This window comes from Saccopteryx bilineata, chromosome 4 (assembly GCF_036850765.1).
Source record: "Saccopteryx bilineata isolate mSacBil1 chromosome 4, mSacBil1_pri_phased_curated, whole genome shotgun sequence".
NCBI lineage: Eukaryota > Metazoa > Chordata > Mammalia > Chiroptera > Emballonuridae > Saccopteryx > Saccopteryx bilineata.
Window position 1 is genome coordinate 94,635,400 of NC_089493.1, and position 19,403 is coordinate 94,654,802.

The window sequence follows — 19,403 nt, forward strand, 5'->3', positions numbered from 1 at the left end:
AGGGGGCGCGCGTAGCCCGAGTAGTCCAGCCCAAGGGCGGAACCGGAGCTCGAAGCGAGGCAAGCGACTGGAGTTGGCCCGCCTCTCGCACCTCCTCCCCGGGCGGTGCAGAACCCAGCAAAACCATGCATAAGGCGGGGCAGTTGCTAGGCGGCTTTGTCCGGTCTTGGAAATCTGTGCGGATGGCCAGCTCCAGGGTGGCGCGCAGGGACCCGCTCGCGAATAAGGTGGCCCTAGTAACGGCCTCAACCGACGGGTGAGTGCCCCCACCGGAATCTTTTAGGCTTTCTGCTAATTGCTGTCCTTTCTCTCCCCGGTCGTGTCCTCATGCCTCACTAGAGGCCAAACTCTGGCCCCGGAAGTAAGGAACCACGTGGTCGGCCTCCAACCACTGGGAATCCACCTGGCACTGCTGCCTCTGGCTCAGCTGCACCGCTCAGTGCTTACCCCTTCAACCTAGTCTCACTGCTCTGGGCTGCCACAATTAACTGGCCCCACTTAGAGTCTAGAATGACCAGACACCAGAAATTGAAAACACCCCAGATTCCAAAATACCGTGTTTCCCCATGTATGAGACACACCCTTTTTTGAAAAATTTGAGGTCTAAAAACTTGGTGTGTCTTATACAGTGGTTGTTGATTTCTACTTGCATTTCCCACTTTTTCACACGGATGAGGAGTTGTATGAATTTTATGATGAATAAAACTTGAGTTCAATAACTTTATGTAATTTTTTTTTCAAATTTCGGGCCCCAAAATAAAGTTGCACCTTATACATAGGCACATTTTATACATTGGGAAATATGGTATGTACTACTCCACTGTCTCCATCTCGACTATGGAAATGTTCGAGACATCCCATTTGAACACCCCTACAAGTCTCCTACAACAGCACCCCTTACCTAGAAGTATCACAAGCCTTAGGTTTCCAGATTTTAGGGGGTTTTTTGGGGGGGAGTCTTGTTTTTGGCTGAATGCATTTTCACCGTCCTTGCCCAGCCAGTCTCTCACCCACACCACTCTTGTCTATACTGCTTGTCATACCCACAGGACTTTGCAGATGCCACCTCTACACAAATCTAAAATACAAATGTACTTGAAATGCTAATGGTTAACAGTTGCAAAATGTGTAACCCTTACTCACAGGAGAGGAATGTAAAAAATTTATTTTTAACCAGAGATTCACCCTTCTATGGGAATCCCAAACCATAACTAACAATAGGATTTTGAGATGATGCAGACTAGTAAGGAAGATATTGGGGCAAGGGTCTTTTGAGTGAGACCCTGCAATCATGGAAGTGGCTGCTGCTACACCCCTAGCTCATTTGTTCCTCTCAGTCCCTACTGGGTATGGAGCCTGTCTATGGAAGGTGATGTTACTTTCTGGGAAACCAATCTGAGTGCTAAAATCATACCAAAAACAAGTAAACGAGTGCCCGGAAGGATAGCCAGGATTCACACCGGGGCAGTCTCACTTCAAGCCCATGCTCTCAACGTCTTCCCGTACTGGCCTTGACAATTCGTATCTCTCTCTGCCACAGGATTGGCTTTGCGATCGCCCAGCGTCTGGCCCAGGACGGGGCCCACGTGGTGGTCAGCAGCCGGAAGCAGCAGAATGTGGACCAGGCAGTGGCAGCGCTGCAGGGGGAGGGGCTGAGCGTGACGGGCATCGTGTGCCACGTGGGGAAGGCTGAGGACCGGGAGCGGCTGGTGGCCACGGTGAGAAGCGAGGTTATGGGCACAGACCCAGGAGGTAGCAAAAGGGAGCCAGCCTGAGCCTCCTTCCATGCTTTCCTGGACAACACTGGTGTGATCCACGTCAGCACTATTATCTAAGACATAAGTGTGTTCTGCATACACACACCAGTCCAGCAGCATCCTTTTACTGTGTGTCTTTCTGTTATGTCTCCAAGAATCATCCCATCCCAGTCTGGGAATCAAAAACTGCTCTAAATCTTCAACCCAGCATCAGCCCTTGGGGACACCAAAAAAACAGCTGTCCTGGTTCTCCAGTGGTTTCCAACCTACCTGGGCAGATGAGAAGGCTAGATACAATCACAAAATAGATTTTCCCTCCTGTGAGCTAATCAGCAGTCAGTCCCTCTCCTTCAGTGTGTGGGCAGCCCACCATCTTTCAGCCACCCACTGGGTGCCATTCACTTTCTTCAGAGCCTACACAGCTTATCTCTAAACCTGACAACAACCCAAACAAAGCAAGGAATATTCTCCCTGTTTACACTCTGCTCAGAAAGGTGGAGCCATATACCAAGGTCCCCCAGCCAGTAAGAACAGAGCTGTGAGTCAGCCAGACCTGACAACCTGCCTACAGGCTACCAGGCATTTCCCCATTATTGTCAGGTCAGGCGCTGGGTGCCCCCTCGGACTTTACTCTCAAAGACAGTGTCTAAGCCAGCGTCAGAGTTGGTACTTGGTTCCAGCCTTCAGGCTACACAAGAAAATATGAACACCTGGGAAAGAAGGCTGCCCTTCTCTTGGGCTCGGGGCCCACACTGTATTCCCTGGAGTGGAAGGTGATTCTACCCAAAAACGGAAAGTGCAGGATTGTGCTCATCAATGGGAAGGCTGGCAGAAATAATTTGGGTAATCTTAGAAGAGGGGATGTTAATGCTAGAAGGCATAATTGATTTTAAGGACAGATGGAATAGGGCGGGGTTCCAGATGACTCTGCACAATGAGCAGACAGCCAAGGGCTGAGGGGAGAGGGGAGCACTGCCGGCCCACAGCAGAGCACACGCTCAGGAGCGCTGGTGTAATGGGCTGGCGGGAAGGAGGGCACAGTGGCCTCCACAGCCTACCAAAGGCGTTTAGATGTCCTTGTAGGGAAAAAGAGGTTTTGAGCAAGACGAAAATGGTTATTAAAGAAAGAGACCCTGGCACTGGCAGGAAGGATATGTTAGAGTAGAGAAAACGCTAAGCCAAGGGCATCAGCGAGGAAGCTCTTGCTGTCATTCAGGTCTAGAGCAGTGGGGGTGGGGCCAGACTGGATACGCCCAAGAAACATTAGGTGGGAACCAGCCAAGATTTCTTTTCTAACCCAGCGTCAAGAAATGGAACAGGAGGGAAGAGTCAAAATGACTCTCAGAGCAGTGTCAGGATGGAGAATAATAGGATACTTGTTAGCAATTCGAGCTGTGTTCTGCCTGTCGCCAGCTGTCACCCTGTGATCAGGAAAGCTGCTGCCCTGAGGACAGTTACTACTCAGTGGCCTCCTAATCTGCACCTTTTATTTTTTGTGACAGAGACAGACAGGAACAGACAGGCAAGAAGGGAGAAAGATGAGAAGCATCAGTTCTTCATTGTGTCTTCTTCATTGTGGTTCCTTCATTGTTCATTGATTGCTGTCTCATATGTGCCTTGACCTGGGGGCTAGAGCAGAGCAGAATGACCCCTTGCTCAAGCAAGAAACCTTGGGCTCAAACCAGCGACCTTGGGCTTCATTCCAGCGACCTTTGGGCTCAAGCCAGCGACCCCACACTGTAGCTGGTGAGCCCATGCTCAAGCCAGCAACGTTGGGGTTTCAAACCTGGGTCCTCTGAATCCCAGTACAATGCTCTATCCACTGCGCCACTGTCTGGTCAGGCCTAATCTGTACCTTAAAGCTTCTCACTTTCAAAACATATACCTATCAGAGTAAACAACAGACTGTGGTAGCGCAGTGGATAAAGTATCAACCTGGACCCTGAGGTTGATGTTCAAAACCCTGGGCTTCCCTGGTCAAGGCACATATGAAAAGCAACTTCTATGAGTTGATGCTTCCCACACCTACCCCTGCCTTCTCTTTCTCTCTTCTAAAATCAATAAGTAAAATATTTCTTATTTATTTTAAAGAGAGGCAAAGAGAAAGAGAGATAGTAACATTTGAGCTGCTCCTGTGTGCACCCTGATCAGGGAATCAAACCAGCCACCCATGCATTCCAGAACAATGCTCCAAACGACCGAGCTCTCCGGCCAGGGCTTAATTTTTATTGATTTTCAAAGAGACAAAGAAAGAAAGAGAGAGAAGGGAGTGGGAAGGTAAGCATTCATTTGTTGTTCCACTCAGTCATGGATTCTTTGGTTGCTTCCTGTGCATGCCCTGTCTGGGGATCGAACCCTCAACCTTTCAGGACGACACTCTTAACCAACTGAGCTAACTAGCCAGAGCAAATAAAATCTTTTTTTTTTAATTGCCAGTTCTGGGCAAGTGCAAAGTCTGATTGCAGGGTAGTATATCATTGGCAGAGTCTGCCTGGCCACTCATCACCGCAGCACGTGCCTGCCACCACCTACTCACAATTTAGTAAGGGGGTGAGATGTTACCTTTCTTGGTTTTCCCAGCTTCAATGTCAGCTCTGCCTGGAATCTTCATGCCTGCAAGCCAAAAAAACGGGGGTGGGGAGAGAGGGGCAACAGGTGGTGACATGACATTATAACCAAGTACATAACTGCTTTAACCCCAGGCTGGTGTCTTCTCCATCAGACTGATTTCATTTCTGCCACCAGTAACTAGCTTTGTGCTCTGAGCAAATCCCTTTGCCTCTCCAAAGACTGAAATGACTAGGTCCCCTGTTCTTAGCTGGCTTTAATATGTCATTACTGAGCTATAGGACCTTGAGAAATTAACTTCCCTGGACCTAGTGTCATCACCCTCACCATGAGGACATGGGTCTAGATGACCTAAGGCCCTTTTCAGTGGTAACTTACTTTTTTTTTTTTTTTTTTTTGTATTTTTCTGAAGCTGGAAATGGGGAGAGACAGTCAGACAGACTCCCGCATGTGCCCGACCGGGATCCACCTGCACGCCCACCAGGGGGCAATGCTCTGCCCCTCCGGGGTGTTGCTCTGTTGCGACCAGAGCCACTCTAGCGCCTGGGGCAGAGGTCAAGGAGCCATCCCCAGTGCCCGGGCCATCTTTGCTCCAATGGAGCCTCGGCTGCGGGAAGGGAAGAGAGAGACAGAGAGAAAGGAGAGGGGGAGGGGTGGAGAAGCAGATGGGCGCTTCTCCTGTGTGCCCTGGCCGGGAATCGAACCCAGGACTTCTGCACACCAGGCCAATGCTCTACCACTGAGCCAACCGGCCAGGGCAGTGGTAACTTTCTATTTAAAGCAGTTTCACCACTCAGGTAGGTGTGCACAGGTTGAGTTTGAGATAATGGTAACTCACATCAAGGAGAACTGGGCAGTAAGCACTTGGAGACAGGTGCTAGGACTCATTGTGAAAGGGGAAGGGTCTAGCAATAGGTTTTGAAGTGACAGCAGGCCATGAGAATAAAGGAGCTTCCCAAGGGGTCAGTGACAGCTTTAGAAGAACGGGGACAGGAAGAAAAGATGCCAAAGGAATTATACGACCTGAAGTGTTTAACAGCAGAGGTTAGTGCAGCTTAGGAGAAAAATGTTTCAAGAAACAGAGATGTCTTTTTGACATCATTTTGTTCCTAACGAATTTTTACTTTTTTTTTTTTTTTTTGAGAGGTGGGGAGATAAAGAGACAGACTCCTGCATGTTCTCCTGGCAACCCACATCTGGGGCCGACACTCGGACCAGCCAAGCTATTCGCAGTGCCCAGGGCCGACGCTTGGATCAATCAAGTCACTGGCTGTGGGAGAAGAGACAGAAAAGGGGGGAGAGGGAGGGAAAGAGGAGCAGATGGTTGCTTCTCATGTGTGCCAAGACCGGGGTTCAAACCCTGGACGTCTGCATGACAGGCCGTGCTCTACCCACTAGCCAACCAGCCAGAGCCCTAAAAAGTTATTTACCAGCATTGATAAATGCTCTTCCCTGCTGATCTGAAGCCCTAATTCAGACATTACTCTCTCCAGGCTGTGAAACTTCACGGGGGCATTGACATCCTGGTCTCCAATGCTGCCGTCAACCCTTTCTTTGGAAACCTAATGGATGTCACCGAGGAGGTGTGGGACAAGGTAAGAGGAGATTAAAGCAGCAGGGTGCAGGCCTCAGAAAACAGCACTAACTCAGTCGGCTTTTAGGCTTTGAATGCATCCGTCAGGTGCAGTGTAAATGTGAGGAATCCGTGCAGTTTGCCATGAACCTGCAGTGCACCTGGTAAAGGCTCGTGGGGGCCTCCCCTCTCCCTACCTATCTTCTTCATTGCTGCTTCGACCAGTTTTGTGTTCCATTTGCTCCTTGCTAGCCCCCTTCTTCTATTAGCCCAACCCCTACCCTGCCCTTATCTCAGTTAGCCAGGCTCCTCTTCCTGCTATATTTCCAGCAGACATGGCAGCTAATGTGCCAATAACTAATATAATTATATTTTCACACCACCCATTCCTATTTTCAGCTACCAAAAAGAAGTATTTCTCATTAGTGAAATGCCAATTCTGGCGAAATACCCGTTACTCTTTTATAACAAACAGCCTTTAAAAAAGCAATGTCAAAAAAAATTGGAGATCCACATGTCTGAATTCTAGTGTGGAATATTGGTGTTTCAGTGAGCATGTATAGTTACATTATATTCATAATATATTTCACACACCTACATTCATTAAATAGAAAGCCTTAATTAAAATATTTGTTCTGTTTATTAAGGTTAATATTCCCACATGATTTGATGCTGGGTTTATTATGATTGCCCATGGCTTTGCTTTTCCTTCTGTCATCAATCATGTATCAACACTGAAGTTTAAGAATACGAAAATATTGTACTGTATCAGTGTTTTACAGACCAAGAGACCAAAGTGCTGAATGCTCTTCAGTAAGTCAGTTCTTGATTGATACAAGAATCAATCAAAGTAGAGAAATACCTTTTATGAGCCTTCTGAATAGAGACCATAGGAAGATCATTTTAAACCGAATAATTTTTCTGTTTAGTTTGCATTAAAAAAAAATCACATTTCAAATTTAAATGCCAGGGTTGATTCTTTTTTTTTTTTCTGAAGCTGGAAACGGGGAGGCAGTCAGACTCCCGCATGCGCCCGACTGGGATCCACCCGACACGCCCACCAGGGGGCGATGTTCTGCCCATCCAGGGCGTCGCTCTGTCGCGACCAGAGCCACTCTAGCGCCTGGGGCAGAAGCCAAGGAGCCATCCCCAGCGCCCGGGCCATCTTTTGCTCCAATGGAGCCTCGGCTGCGGGAGGGGAAGAGAGAGACAGAGAGGAAGGAGAGTGGGAGGAGTGGAGAAGCAGATGGGCGCTTCTCCTGTGTGCCCTGGCCGGGAATCAAACCCGGGACTTCCGCACGCCAGGCCGATGCTCTACCACTGAGCCAACCGGCCAGGGCCGAGGGTTGATTCTTGATTGAAACTTAGATTTTTTTTTTACATAAGGACATTTAGGGGACAATTAGGGAAATTTTATTATGGACAGTATGTTAGGTAAAATAATTATTTTATGTTAAATTCCTTGGGCATGACCATGGATTGTGGTCTGTAAGAGAGCATCCCTAAATATTTAGAGTTAGAGCATTATGACAATGCACTTACCCTTCAGTGGTTCAGCTAAAACTAAATACATAGATATAGCAAATGGGGCAAAATGTGAACAATTGATGAATCTAGGGAAAGGATATTTATTGTGCTTCTATTTCAACTTTTCTATGAGATGGAAATTTTTCAAAATAATAAGTTTGCCTGGGGACCATGGGAGGCAACAATGCCAGCAACACCTAGAACGATGTGAACAAGGGTCATGCATTTGTTTTAAATTGTGATTGTGGGATTTTGAGTTCAGCCTATACCCCAGCTTCCCCAAAAAGTGCTTCCTCGTGATCCTACTTTCCAACAAATGTCCGGCCACACAGTCCATCCTGGAGGACCCAGAGCATCTCACTCCGCGACCTCTGAAGCCAGAGGAGACCTGGAACGCCCCAAGGGCCCGGGGTTGGGCACATTTTCCCGGAGAAGCACAGCTTACTCCATGGCAGGTCCCAGGGGCCAACCTAATTCCAGGCTCTCCCTAGTTAGAAGAAACACAGAAAATCCAGCTCAAATCCAAAGTAGCCCTGAGAGTTTAGTCCATTCTAGGCCAAATCATACTTGGCTAGTTAGAAACAAGATGAACCAGGCACCATTCTTTCTCACCCAGACCTAATGTTTTGTTCTCTAGTAGCTGAATAAGCTGCTGAAAACCACGTCTCCGTGGGCCTTGGATCCTTCACTTGTAAGGTCCTGGGAAATCATCTCTAAGATCTCCCCCAGCCCTAACAAGGGAACCCTATTATACTCCGCACCACCCTGCCCTCTAGCTCCTTCCCGTCATGCTGCTTCCCCTTCTCTTGGTTTCAGATTCTGAGCATTAATGTGAAGGCCACCGCCCTGATGACGAAAGCAGTGGTGCCGGAGATGGAGAAACGAGGGTACAGAGGATTGAGAGGGGGGCTGGGTGCAACGGGCCCCCATTGGTCTGAGGGCAGGGGGCTCTTTGCTGGGAAGAAGGTCATTCTGTTCTTTTTGCAGAGGTGGCTCAGTGGTGATCGTGGCCTCCATAGCAGCCTACACCCCTTTTCCTGTAAGAACCCTTTAATATGCTACTCTCATCCCTTCCTCCATCCTGCAACCTTCTACCCCTCTAGTCACCCAAAGAAGTTTGTGTCCACTTTTGGAATCACATCACCAAGTCCCTTCCCATAAAATAGATGTCTTGCCTCTATAAATCCCAACCTAGAGGAGGCTAAGCCACAAAACAGTTTCCTAACTGGGACCCTCCCTTATAGAACATACCCTTTTATCTTCTGCCCTTTACACCTTCCTATAAGAACCAAAAATGAACCAGAAACAAAGAAACTAACCCATTTCTCCTTTCCCCAGTTACTGGGCCCTTACAATGTTAGTAAAACAGCCTTGCTGGGGCTCACCAAGAACCTGGCCTTAGAGCTGGCCCAAAGAAACATTAGGGTGAACTGCCTGGCGCCTGGAATCATCAAGACTAAGTTCAGCCAAGTGGTGAGAAGGGGGAGTCCTGCATCCTGCTGGGGAAGCCTTGTGCTTGGGTCCTGAGCTCCCAATCACTCCTGCCCCCTCTCCAGGCTTCTCTCTCTCTCTCTCTCTCTCTCTCTCTTTCTGTCTCTCTCTCTCTCGCCAGCCACCTGACCCACTCCTTTCTCCAAGTGTCAAGTGGACACTGAGGAATTCAGACTCTACTCACCCCGTTTCTTGTCTCTTAAGTGGGTTGGAACAGGGGAGACCCATCAAAATACCTCACTAGAACCTGAAAAGAATAAGACAGAAGAGGACAGTGGGGAGAGCCTGGGGGCTGGGAAGGACTGGAGCGAAGGCGGGCTTCTCTCCACCCTTCCTCTCAAGTGGTGGAGGGCAGGCAGGTCTCCCCTCTCTGGCCCTCCATTACTTCTTTCACTTAAAGAGAATCCCATTTTCCTACAGTTGTGGGAGGACAAGGCAAGAGAGGACAGCATAAAAGAAGCCCTCCACATAAGAAGGTAAGGCTGTGTCAGAGAGGGTTAGGAGGGATAAAGATGGAAAGGTCTGGTCCCTCACACAGCCCACCTCTTGTTACTCTTGCTCCCACAGACAACAGTGACAGCTCTCCTCTGCCTCAGGCACACACTTCACTAGTTTGGGAACACTGCATCTCTACAGTGGGGTGCGTGCAAGGAGTCTGCTTCTGTGTTTGCCAAAACAAACACAGAGATGTCCCGGTTACAGCAGAGAAGAGCTCGGTAGAGGCCCTGATCCTCTCCCCAGCACCCGGCTTCTGAGAACTCTATTTTCTTTAGCTTCTCTGTCTTGTCCCTCAAGGACTACTTGTGCAAACAAGGCCTACTTTAGGGCAGACTCCCACTCCAGTGCTCCCAAAGCCATTCTGATGCCAGGCATGAGCTGCAGGCTTAGTCACAGCTCACTAATAGGTCGGGGTATTATCATCTCACAGCCCCAGAATTGAGTAACCCCTTGCTTCTCAATCTTGATGCCTAATAGGATCAGCTGGGGTACTTGTCAAACTACAGATGCTCAGGCTCCACTCCCAGAAATTCTTTTTCAATTGGTCCAAGAAAGGACCTGGGCATCTCCAGAGGGCGCTGAATGTTAAGCCTTCCTCATGATTATAGGGTGCGGCTAGAATGAAGAACCACTAATCCAAGCCTTCTAGGTTTGAGATACACACTCTGCCCACCTCTAGAGAATTCTAGGCAGTTATGTTCAAGTGTTCCCAACAATGCAGTCACTCATACAAACAGTGAGAATTCGCACATCCTCACAAAATGACCTGACTCTAGGGACAAAAACAGATTCCTGAAAGATCTGTCTGTGAATTGAAGTTGTGCAAATGGAGTCATTTTAAACAAACCACGTGCGGTCTCATGATTTCCTGATGCTGAACTAGTTTACACACATGTGAAGCAAGCTCTTTAAAGTATAAAATAGCTGCTCACCAGTCTATCCATATACTTTAGATTTTGGTGTCCTGAGTTCTCTAAAAAAGAGATACTCCATATTATTTGAATGTAAAGGTTTTGCAGAATAAAGCATTTATGCTTATACTAAATCAGGGGTCCCTAAACTGCGGCCCCCTGAGGCCATTTATCCGGCCCCCGCTGCACTTCCGGAAGGGGCGCCTCTTTCATTGGTGGTCAGTGAGAGGAGCATAGTTCCCATTGAAATACTGGTCAGTTTGTTGATTTAAATTTACTTGTTCTTTATTTTAAATGTTGTATTTATTCCCATTTTTTTACTTTAAAATAAGATATGTTCAGTGTGCATAGGGATTTGTTCATAGTTTTTTTTATAGTCCGGTCTTCCAACGGTATGAGGGACAGTGAACTGGCCCCCTATGTAAAAAGTTTGGGGACCCCTGTACTAAATCATGACAGCTTATCATCATGGTAACACTATTTGATGGACTTGTACTCTGGTCCTGAAAAATAACCTGATACTAGCCTGACCTGTGGTGGCGCAGTGGATACAGCGTCGACCTGGAAATGCTGAGGTCGCTGGTTCGAAACCCTGGGCTTACCTGGTCAAGGCACATATGGGAGTTGATGCTTCCATCTCCTCCCCCCTGTCTCTCTCTCCTCTCTCTCTCTCTGACTCTCTCTCTCTCCTCTCTAAAATGAATAAAAAAATAATAATAACCTGATACTTTTTCATTGAGCAAATTTCATGTTCTGAGGACCAGGTCGGGGGGCCTTGCCTGTCTGATTTTTACTCCCTTCCTTGTTTTCCCTGCACCCCAGAATAGGCAAGCCAGAGGAATGTGCAGGCATTGTGTCTTTCCTGTGCTCCGAAGATGCCAGCTACATCACTGGGGAAACAGTGGTAGTGGGTGGCGGGGCCCCGTCCCACCTCTGAGTACCTGGAGAGAGCCCACCAACGAAGAGATCGGGCTCCAACTCCTGGTCCAGTTGCAGACTCATGGACTGGCCTTTCCCACCTCCGCCTAGCCTACTGCTCGCCTTATACCTCTCAGTCAAAATCAGTTCTGCCCTGTGACAAGACCCCGCCGTCCCTGCTGTCAAGGTTTGGTCTTAGGAGAATTCCCACTGTTGTTGCAACCTTGGATAAAGACTTCCCCTGAGGACCCTGGGCAAGCCTGCTGAAAAGGCTAAGTCGACCTTGGCAAAGACCAGCTAATGTATATTTTTTTCTGGGCATCTGGGGAATATGAGGAGATAGGAGAGAGGAAACCTGGAGTTGAAGGAGGGGAAAGGAAGATTGGAAATTAACTGTTTGCAAATGAGGTGAAAATAAAATGGAGATGATTGTGTTGCTCTGAATCAATGTGTTCATTTGTTTAGTGTGGTAGATGAACAGAGAGCATAAATCTGAATGGATTAGATCTCTGGATCCCCCTTACCCTCCTCCCTGTCTCCAGGACCTGGGCTGATGCACAGGAGTGGAGGGGTCTGCAGAGCCACCAGCTGGGAGGAGGTGGCACGGGAACTGCCAGGTGCCACTACATACGCGGGGATGGTGCCACGGGCGCCACAGGGTTCTTCAAAGCTGGGCGAGCAACAAAAGAAGGATGAACTCCCCCAGATCTGGCCAAGTCCTCTCCCGGCGTCGCCCTGGACCCCGAGTTCGCTCGCAGGTCAGCGAGGCCTAGCTGCACCGACCAGAACACACGGGAAAAGGGAGGGGCCCTGCAACATGGCCCCGCGGTACGCGGGTCCACAAACAAAAGAAATGGGTTTCGCTCACGGTGCCCGAGGACTGTGTGGCACGCAAAGCGGGACGCTGTCCCCAGACCGACAGATGGTCCAGGCTGCAGGTAACACGCACAGAGAGTCACACGCGGGAACCCGCAGGCAAGGTCAGCACCAGCGCGCGCAGGGTCTCACGCGGCCCGGAGGCGGCGCGCATGCTCGGTCCGGCTCTTCCCCCGGCCGGGCGGGGACCCCGCGCTGGGAGGCGGGGGCACCAGCGCCCGCGCAGCCGCTCCTGACTGGAGTGGGCTCGGCGGCTGCTGCAGCGCTCAGCGCCCGGGCCCTGCCGGAGCCGGGTCGAGCATGTGCCGCGGCTCCCCAGCGGCGGCGGCGGCGGCGGCGGCGGCGGCGGCTCCTCTGCAGCAGCGGCAGCAACAGCGGCCGCCATGGCCAAGTCCAGCGCGGAGCTCACCCGCGAGCTGCAAGGTACGAGGCACGGTTGTCTCTGGGACGCCCGGTCCGGGAGCATCTCAGACCCAGGGCGCTGCTCCCCGCGCACACCCCAGTCGCGATGCCTGCTGCCCCGCCCCATGCATTCCCGTTGCGAGGCAGCCCCCTGCCCTGCAGACCAGCTTGGGGCATCTGTCCCCGGAGCATCCTCCGCCGCCCCCACGCCTCACCCTGTCAGGACCTGCTGTCCCAGAGCCGCCGGTGCATATGTTCGGTGACAGGTGCAGTCCCCTTACGCTCGCTAAGGATGACTCAGTGACCCGGCCCACCCCTCAGCGAGGCGTCTAGTGTCCTCTCCGGAGAGTGCCGTTTTCCCAGCCCCGCCGAGCCAGGCCCGCCCTGCCGCACGATGGGAGCTGCCCCTGGTCCTGACCGCCTCTTGGCTCCACACCCTTCCCTTCCCTTCCCTTCCCGGCCCCGCCCCGGAACTGCCCAGAAGAGCCCCCCAAGCAGCCTGGCAGCGCCCGGACCAGTGGGGCAAGGAAGGGAATCAGGGAAGAGTTTGGATTGAAGATCATATCAAAAGCAGGGTCACTGCAGCTCGCCTCCCATAGCCCCCGTCCCAGCCTCCCCCCTTCTCACTATCCTACACCCACACCTCAAGGCCTCTCCTGTTTGCGCCGTCCTCAGATGGACCCAAACCAAGGCCCAATCCCCCAGCACTGCCACAACCCTGACGCCCAGAGGCAGGAGCAGAGCACCTTGACAATTTCCCACACCTTCACACACACACAAGCACAGCCATGAGATGTGTGTACACACATCTTTATAGCACCCACACCCCCACCTCTATTTCTCTCTGTCTCTCTCTGTGTCTCTCTCTCTCTCCCTCGGATATCTGGATGGTTCCGCCAGGAGGTGTGTACAGACCTCATCAAACATTAACTCCTTTCCATCCTTCTATCCCCAACATGCCCAAATCTTGTGGCTTGACCCCCTTTTCACAACTGCAAACACAGCATACTCATTCACACTTACCTATTACCACCAATGCCACACACAGGCTCCCTGGCATCATCAAAAGGCACGCTCACACAAGTAGTAAAAGGCAGAGGCACACCCAGACCACCTAGGGACAAAGGGACAGCCCACACCCCTACACACTGACTCACTTTATGGGTCAGTGTTGCTAGAATGAACAGGTTAGAAAAATGCTTCACACTCTCAGAAGTATAAGACACATCCTCTCACAGACAATGTCACTCAGTGCCTGTTCATTGACTTAGGAACATCTGGAACTAGAGATCTCTTCACACCTTCTCCCTCTCTAATAGGAAAATGAAAGTCACCTAAGAAAAATAGGTTTGTGTCTCTGTCCTTTGTCTCTCTTTGTCTCTCTCCTCCGATCTGACTCTTCCCTTGGAGAGCCCTGGGGAGGTCAGGGTGGCCAGGGTAAGAGGAGCTGTGAACAGGCCCCTCTCCACATGCAGACAGCATCCGGAGGTGCCTGAGCCAAGGGGCTGTGCTCCAACAAATCGCGTGAAGCTGGAGATGAAACCCAAGAAGTTTGAGGACCGAGTGCTGGTGAGGGCACTGCGCTTGGGAGCAGAGGGAGGTATTGAGGGCAGCTGGGCTGTTGAGGGCAGAGAGGCTGGGAGGCAACGGAGACAGAGGTGGGGAACAGCTGAGGAGTCATAGCCTGGGGGAGGAGCAGGCAGGACTGTGTGGATGTCCAGGACATTAGGGTGGGGCAGGAGAGAAGGAGGACCCCCAGAGCAGAGGGCCACTGCTAGCAGGAGGGTGCCCACAGGCTGAGGGGGCTGAAGGATGGCGGGTTCATTGGCCCAGGAAATTGCCATTAGCTGCTGACTTTCTTTCCCTTCCTCTGAAGGCCGTGACCTCCTGGCGCCTCCACCTCTTCCCCCTTAAAGTCCCAGCCAAGGTGAGTTGGGCTGAGGAGTGGGAGAGCACATGGCATGCTCCCTCCCAACCCTGGCAGCCAGATGCTTACCACAAGCTGAGCATCCCCATGCCCCCAGGTGGAGAGCTCCTTCAATGTCTTGGAGATCCGGGCCTTCAACACGCTCAGTCAGAACCAGGTGAGCGCCAGGGCCTGGGGAGACCAGCAGGAGGAAGGAGTCAATATCTGAGGCCCTGCCTAACCAGGTAGTGACGCAGTGGATAGAGTGTCGGACTAGGGTGCAGAGGACCCAGGTTCGAGACCCCGAGGTCGCCAGCTTGAGCATGGGCTCATCTGGTTTAAGCAAAGCTCACCAGCTTGGACCCAAGGTCGCTGGCTTGAGCAAGGGGTCACTAGGTCTGCTATAGCCCCACGGTCAAGGCACATATGAGAAAGCAATCAATGAACAACTAAGGTGTCACAACGCACAATGAAAAATTAATGATTGATGCTTCTCATCTCTCCGTTCCTGTCTGTCTGTCCCTATCTATCTCTCTCTCTGACTCTGTCTCTGTAAAAAAAAAAAAAATCTGAGGCCCTGCGCCCCTCTCCCCCAGATCCTAGTGGAGACAGAGCGTGGCATGGTGAGCATGCGGCTGCCCTCAGCTGAGAGTGTGGACCAGGTGACGCGACATGTGAGCTCTGCCCTCTCCAAGGTCTGCCCTGGCCCTGGGTGAGTGGCAAAGGAGGACTCTCTCTCAAGGGGTTAGACATCAAGGAGAACTCCCTCCTTGCCCTGGATCTGAGCTCCTAATACAGCAAGGGGAAGAGGGAGCATGTTCCTGCTCCTGTGTTTTCCTGGAGGTCCAGAAACCATAAGGGGGAGGATGAGGGCCTCCTTTCACCTCTCTGGGATGGATTTGTTCATCTTCCAGGTGTCTCATCCGGCGTGGAAATGCAGACACTCCAGAAGGGCCCCGAGACACGTCCCCCAACTCTGAGACTTCCACATCTACCACGCACAGTGTCTGTGGTGAGGGGGCTGACTTGACAAAAGTGAGACCTGTAGCTCCCTGCCCCTTGTCCAGAGTCCTTTATATGTAGGGTTTCACCTGCTGTGAGGACTCCACAGCCCCCGGGCCTCAGAGGGTCATGGTGTAGCATGGATTCAGGACACTAGCACATAACATGACCTTCACCATTCCTTAACCCCCAAGCCTGTTCCTCACCCCCTTGCCCCTCGTGGAGCAGCCAATCTACTGCCCCACAGGTGGCTTCTCTGAGACCTACGCTGCTCTGTGTGACTACAATGGGCTGCACTGCCGTGAGGAGGTGCAGTGGGTGCGTTGGGCAGGGACCCACTGTTTGGGCAGGTGGGGCCTGGAGGGAGGGAGAAGAAGGAGGGGAGCAGGTGTGAATGCTCACCTCTAAGGTCTCTTCCTCTTCTTACAAAGACACCAGTCATGTTGGATGACAGCCCCACCTTTATGATCTCATTTAACCTTAACTACCTCTTTCAAGGCCCTATCTCCAAATATAGTAGCATTGGGGGTTAAGATTTCTACATATGAATTCAGTCAGTAACAGGTCGTGATATAAGAGAGAGAGCTCTGTGCAGACTGACATGGGACAAGAATAATGAGTGACACAAAGAATATGGAAAACACAACAGGGAAATCCAGGCTGAACAAACACTGTGTTCTCTTCGCCACAACTGGGTAAAAGTTTTTGACCATTCCCTGAGGATGAATTGAGAAACAATATATAATTCATTCAACAAAGATATATTGAGCATCCTCCATGTACCAGGGACTGTGACGGGTGTTGGGGGTATTAAGTTAATTAAGCAAGGAAGCCATTAGACTGATGTGGCTCTAATGCCATGAAGCCCTATGTAAGCAAACCAAAATCTAAGCCTGTAAAGGCCTCAAAGTTACAAAGGTGAAACCAATCACAGTCAATTAGCCACCTTTTCTCTACAATAGTTCCTCCCTGTGCTTCTGCAGGGGGAGCACTCCTAACCACTTTCTGTTTGGCACTGCCCAATTCCAATCAATATTTGGTCAGATAAACACAAAATTTTTAGTATGCCTTAGTTTCTCTTTTAATAGAGGGCAGGGTTGAACTTTTAGCTCACCTTAGCCCTTACAGCTAATAGGGAAGACAGTACGGTGAAGAACAGGAGCCTCAGTGCTATAGGAGCACACAGACAATGAGGTTGAGAAAGGGATGAATTCAGAAAGACCAGCAGGGCAGAGGCAAAACAGCTAGCATATTGGAGAAACTAAGGCTGGTGCTGACAGCAAGGGAAGAGGGGCAGGGCAGATGAGTCTGGACACAGCTGGGAGGCCTGAGAGGCCTGCTTAGGGATTGCACTCCTCATCCTTAGATTAGCAGGAGGCCCCTGATTATCAAACAGGACCTGACTTGACTAGATGTCAGTTTTGAAAAGATCACTCTGTCTCCGGTTTGGAAAGCAGATCATAAGCCCCTATATATCATTAAAGCTCATTATATAAAAACATGCCTGACTGCCTCTATTCTCATGTCATGGTATAAGAAAGAGTCTGTGTGGACTTTGTCCGGGTTTCCTGACAGAGAGCTTCTAAAACCCTTGGAATTTCCCAAGGAATAGAAGTGCATTTGTTATTTGTGAATTCCTGGATCACCCCTGAGTTTATGCTAATAAGATGGCTCAGGGGTCTCCTAGACAGCTTCAGGATGGGACTAGTCACCCGAGACACCAAACACCTGCTTAGAAGTTTAGGACTTCAAGCAACAAGCTAACAGCCCAGCCCTCCTCTCGGTGAGGAGGAGGATTGGAGATTGCATTCAATCACTATGATTTAATCAATCTACCTATGTAATAACACCCGGACACTGAAGCTCAGGGGAGCATCCTAGTTGGTGAACACATTCATTGTGCTCAGAGGGTGACAGGCCCTGATTCCCCTGGAGAGGGCAGGGAAGCTCTGCACTCAGGACCCTCCCAGACCTTGTACCGTGTGTCTCTTCATTGGGCTGATCATGTTCCGTATCTGTTATAACAAAATTAATCATAAATATAGTGTTTTCCTGAGTTCTATGAGCCACTCTAGCAAATTATCAAACCTGAAGGGGCTGTGGGAACCTTCCAAATTTGTAGCCATTTGGTCAAAAGTGTGGGTGGCCTGAGGACCCCTAAAGTGTGCCTGGCATCTGAAGTGGGACAGTCCTGTGCAGGACTGAGTCCTCAGCCTGTGGGGTCTGCACTCATTCTAGAGGTAAGTGCCAGAATGGGATTGAGGTATACCACATGGTGTTAGACCAGTGGGCTAAAACAGATCCCAGGCTTTATTTTGTCATGGTCATTCTTAATTTCAAATCAAAGAACCTTTTGTCAATGGGAGTAAAGAAATACCTGTTGGTCCTGGCCAGTTGGCTCAGTGGTAGAGCATCAGCCCAGTATGTGGATGTCCCACATCGATTCCCTTCCAGGGCACATAGGAGAAGTGACCATCTGCTTCTTCACCCTTCCCCTTCCCTCTTCTCTTTTTTTCTTTCTCCTCTCCTGCAGCCATAGTTCGATTGGAGCGAGTTGGCTCCAGGTGCTGACGATGGCTCCATGGCCTTCACCTCAGGTGCTAAGAAGAGTTTGGTTTCTGAGCAATGGAGCAACACCCCCAATGGACACATCATCACCCCCTAGTGGGCTTGCCAGATGGATCCCGGTTGGGACGCAGGTGGAAATTTGTCTCTCTGCCTCCCCTCCTCTCACTGAAAAGAATGAAAGAAAGAAAGAAAGAAAGAAAGAAAGAAAGAAAGAAAGAAAGAAAGAAAGAAAGAAAGAAAGAAAGAAAGAGAAAGAAAGAAAGAAAAGAATGAAGGGAAGAAAGAAAGAGGAAAGGGGAAGGGAAGGGAAGGGAAGGGAAGGGAAGGGAAGGGAAGGGAAGGGAAGGGAAGGGAAGGGAAGGGAAGGGAAGGGAAGGGAAGGGAAGGGAAAGGAAGGGAAGAGATAGGGGAATAAAAAAAGATAAAATCTTCCAGGTCATGGCAAGAACCCAGGGGACTATTTCACCTGTCTTTTTTCTTTCTTTCTTTCTTTTACAGAGACAGAGAGAGTCAGAGAGAGGGATAGACAGGGACAGACAGACAGGAACGGAGAGATGAGAAGCATCAATCATCAGTTTTTCATTGCGTGTTGCAACACCTTAGTTGTTCATTGATTGCTTTCTCATATGTGCCTTGACCATGGGCCTTCAGCAGACCGAGTAACCCCTTGTTCGAGCCAGCGACCTTGGGTCCAAGCTAGTGAGCTTTGCTCAAACCAGATGAGCCCGCACTCAAGCTGGTGACCTTAGGGTCTCCAACCTGGGTCTTCCGCATCCCAGTCTGACGCTCCATCCATTGCGCCATTGCCTGGTCAGGCTCAATGTCTTTTTGCATGAATTTTACCTCAAACATTCACATACAAAAATCTGCTTCAAACAAAATACTACCATTAACTCAAATCTGATCAATAAAATTGCAGAAAGCCTGTCTCCATGCCATTAGAGAGAAAATACACCATTATTTCGGACAACTAAAGACAAAGAATTCTAAAATTTACCCCCTTAAAAATACCTGTTAGTAGGAAAAGTAAAGAGCAGTCTTAGATTCTGTGAATGGAGCAATATGACTGGACTTGGTTATACAAGGTCTTCATAAAATCCATGTGCTGCTTCAAATTTAACTTTATAGCATTGTTACATCTGGTGGCAGAAACGATTAAAACGTGTTCTGAGATAAAGGAATACATTATCCTCTGTAAGCTGAAATGGACTCCCATGCTGCCGGTCACAGAACAGTTTTTCTTCTCAGTTCCAGCAATCATTTGTGATCGCCTGAGGATCCAGAATAAGCAGCATAGTTGTTCTGTAAAGGGCTCAGGGGGACACCACCCAGTGGTCGCTTGGTGCAGCCAGAACTCATGGGAGCAGGATCAGCAGGGCCTGTGGAGAGGTGGGCTGGAGCCAAAC

At 50.0% G+C, this 19,403-nt stretch overlaps 2 protein-coding genes across 2 annotated transcripts; both read left to right on the forward strand.

The window, feature by feature from the left end:
- Positions 1-97: 97 nt before the first annotated feature.
- LOC136336108 (dehydrogenase/reductase SDR family member 4) lies at positions 98-11,687 on the forward strand. The gene is made up of 8 exons (XM_066277502.1): positions 98-256; positions 1,541-1,718; positions 5,819-5,920; positions 8,242-8,312; positions 8,413-8,464; positions 8,764-8,898; positions 9,337-9,392; positions 11,148-11,687. The coding sequence occupies exons 1-8, from the start codon at positions 126-128 to the stop codon at positions 11,260-11,262; spliced, it is 840 nt and encodes a 279-aa protein (XP_066133599.1). The 5' UTR covers positions 98-125; the 3' UTR covers positions 11,263-11,687.
- Positions 11,688-12,060: 373 nt separating this feature from the next.
- Positions 12,061-18,043, forward strand: LOC136335501 (uncharacterized). The gene is made up of 8 exons (XM_066276715.1): positions 12,061-12,542; positions 13,997-14,090; positions 14,398-14,448; positions 14,546-14,605; positions 15,024-15,139; positions 15,342-15,439; positions 15,677-15,747; positions 17,963-18,043. The coding sequence occupies exons 1-8, from the start codon at positions 12,061-12,063 to the stop codon at positions 17,966-17,968; spliced, it is 978 nt and encodes a 325-aa protein (XP_066132812.1). The 3' UTR covers positions 17,969-18,043.
- The last annotated feature ends 1,360 nt before the right edge of the window (positions 18,044-19,403 follow it).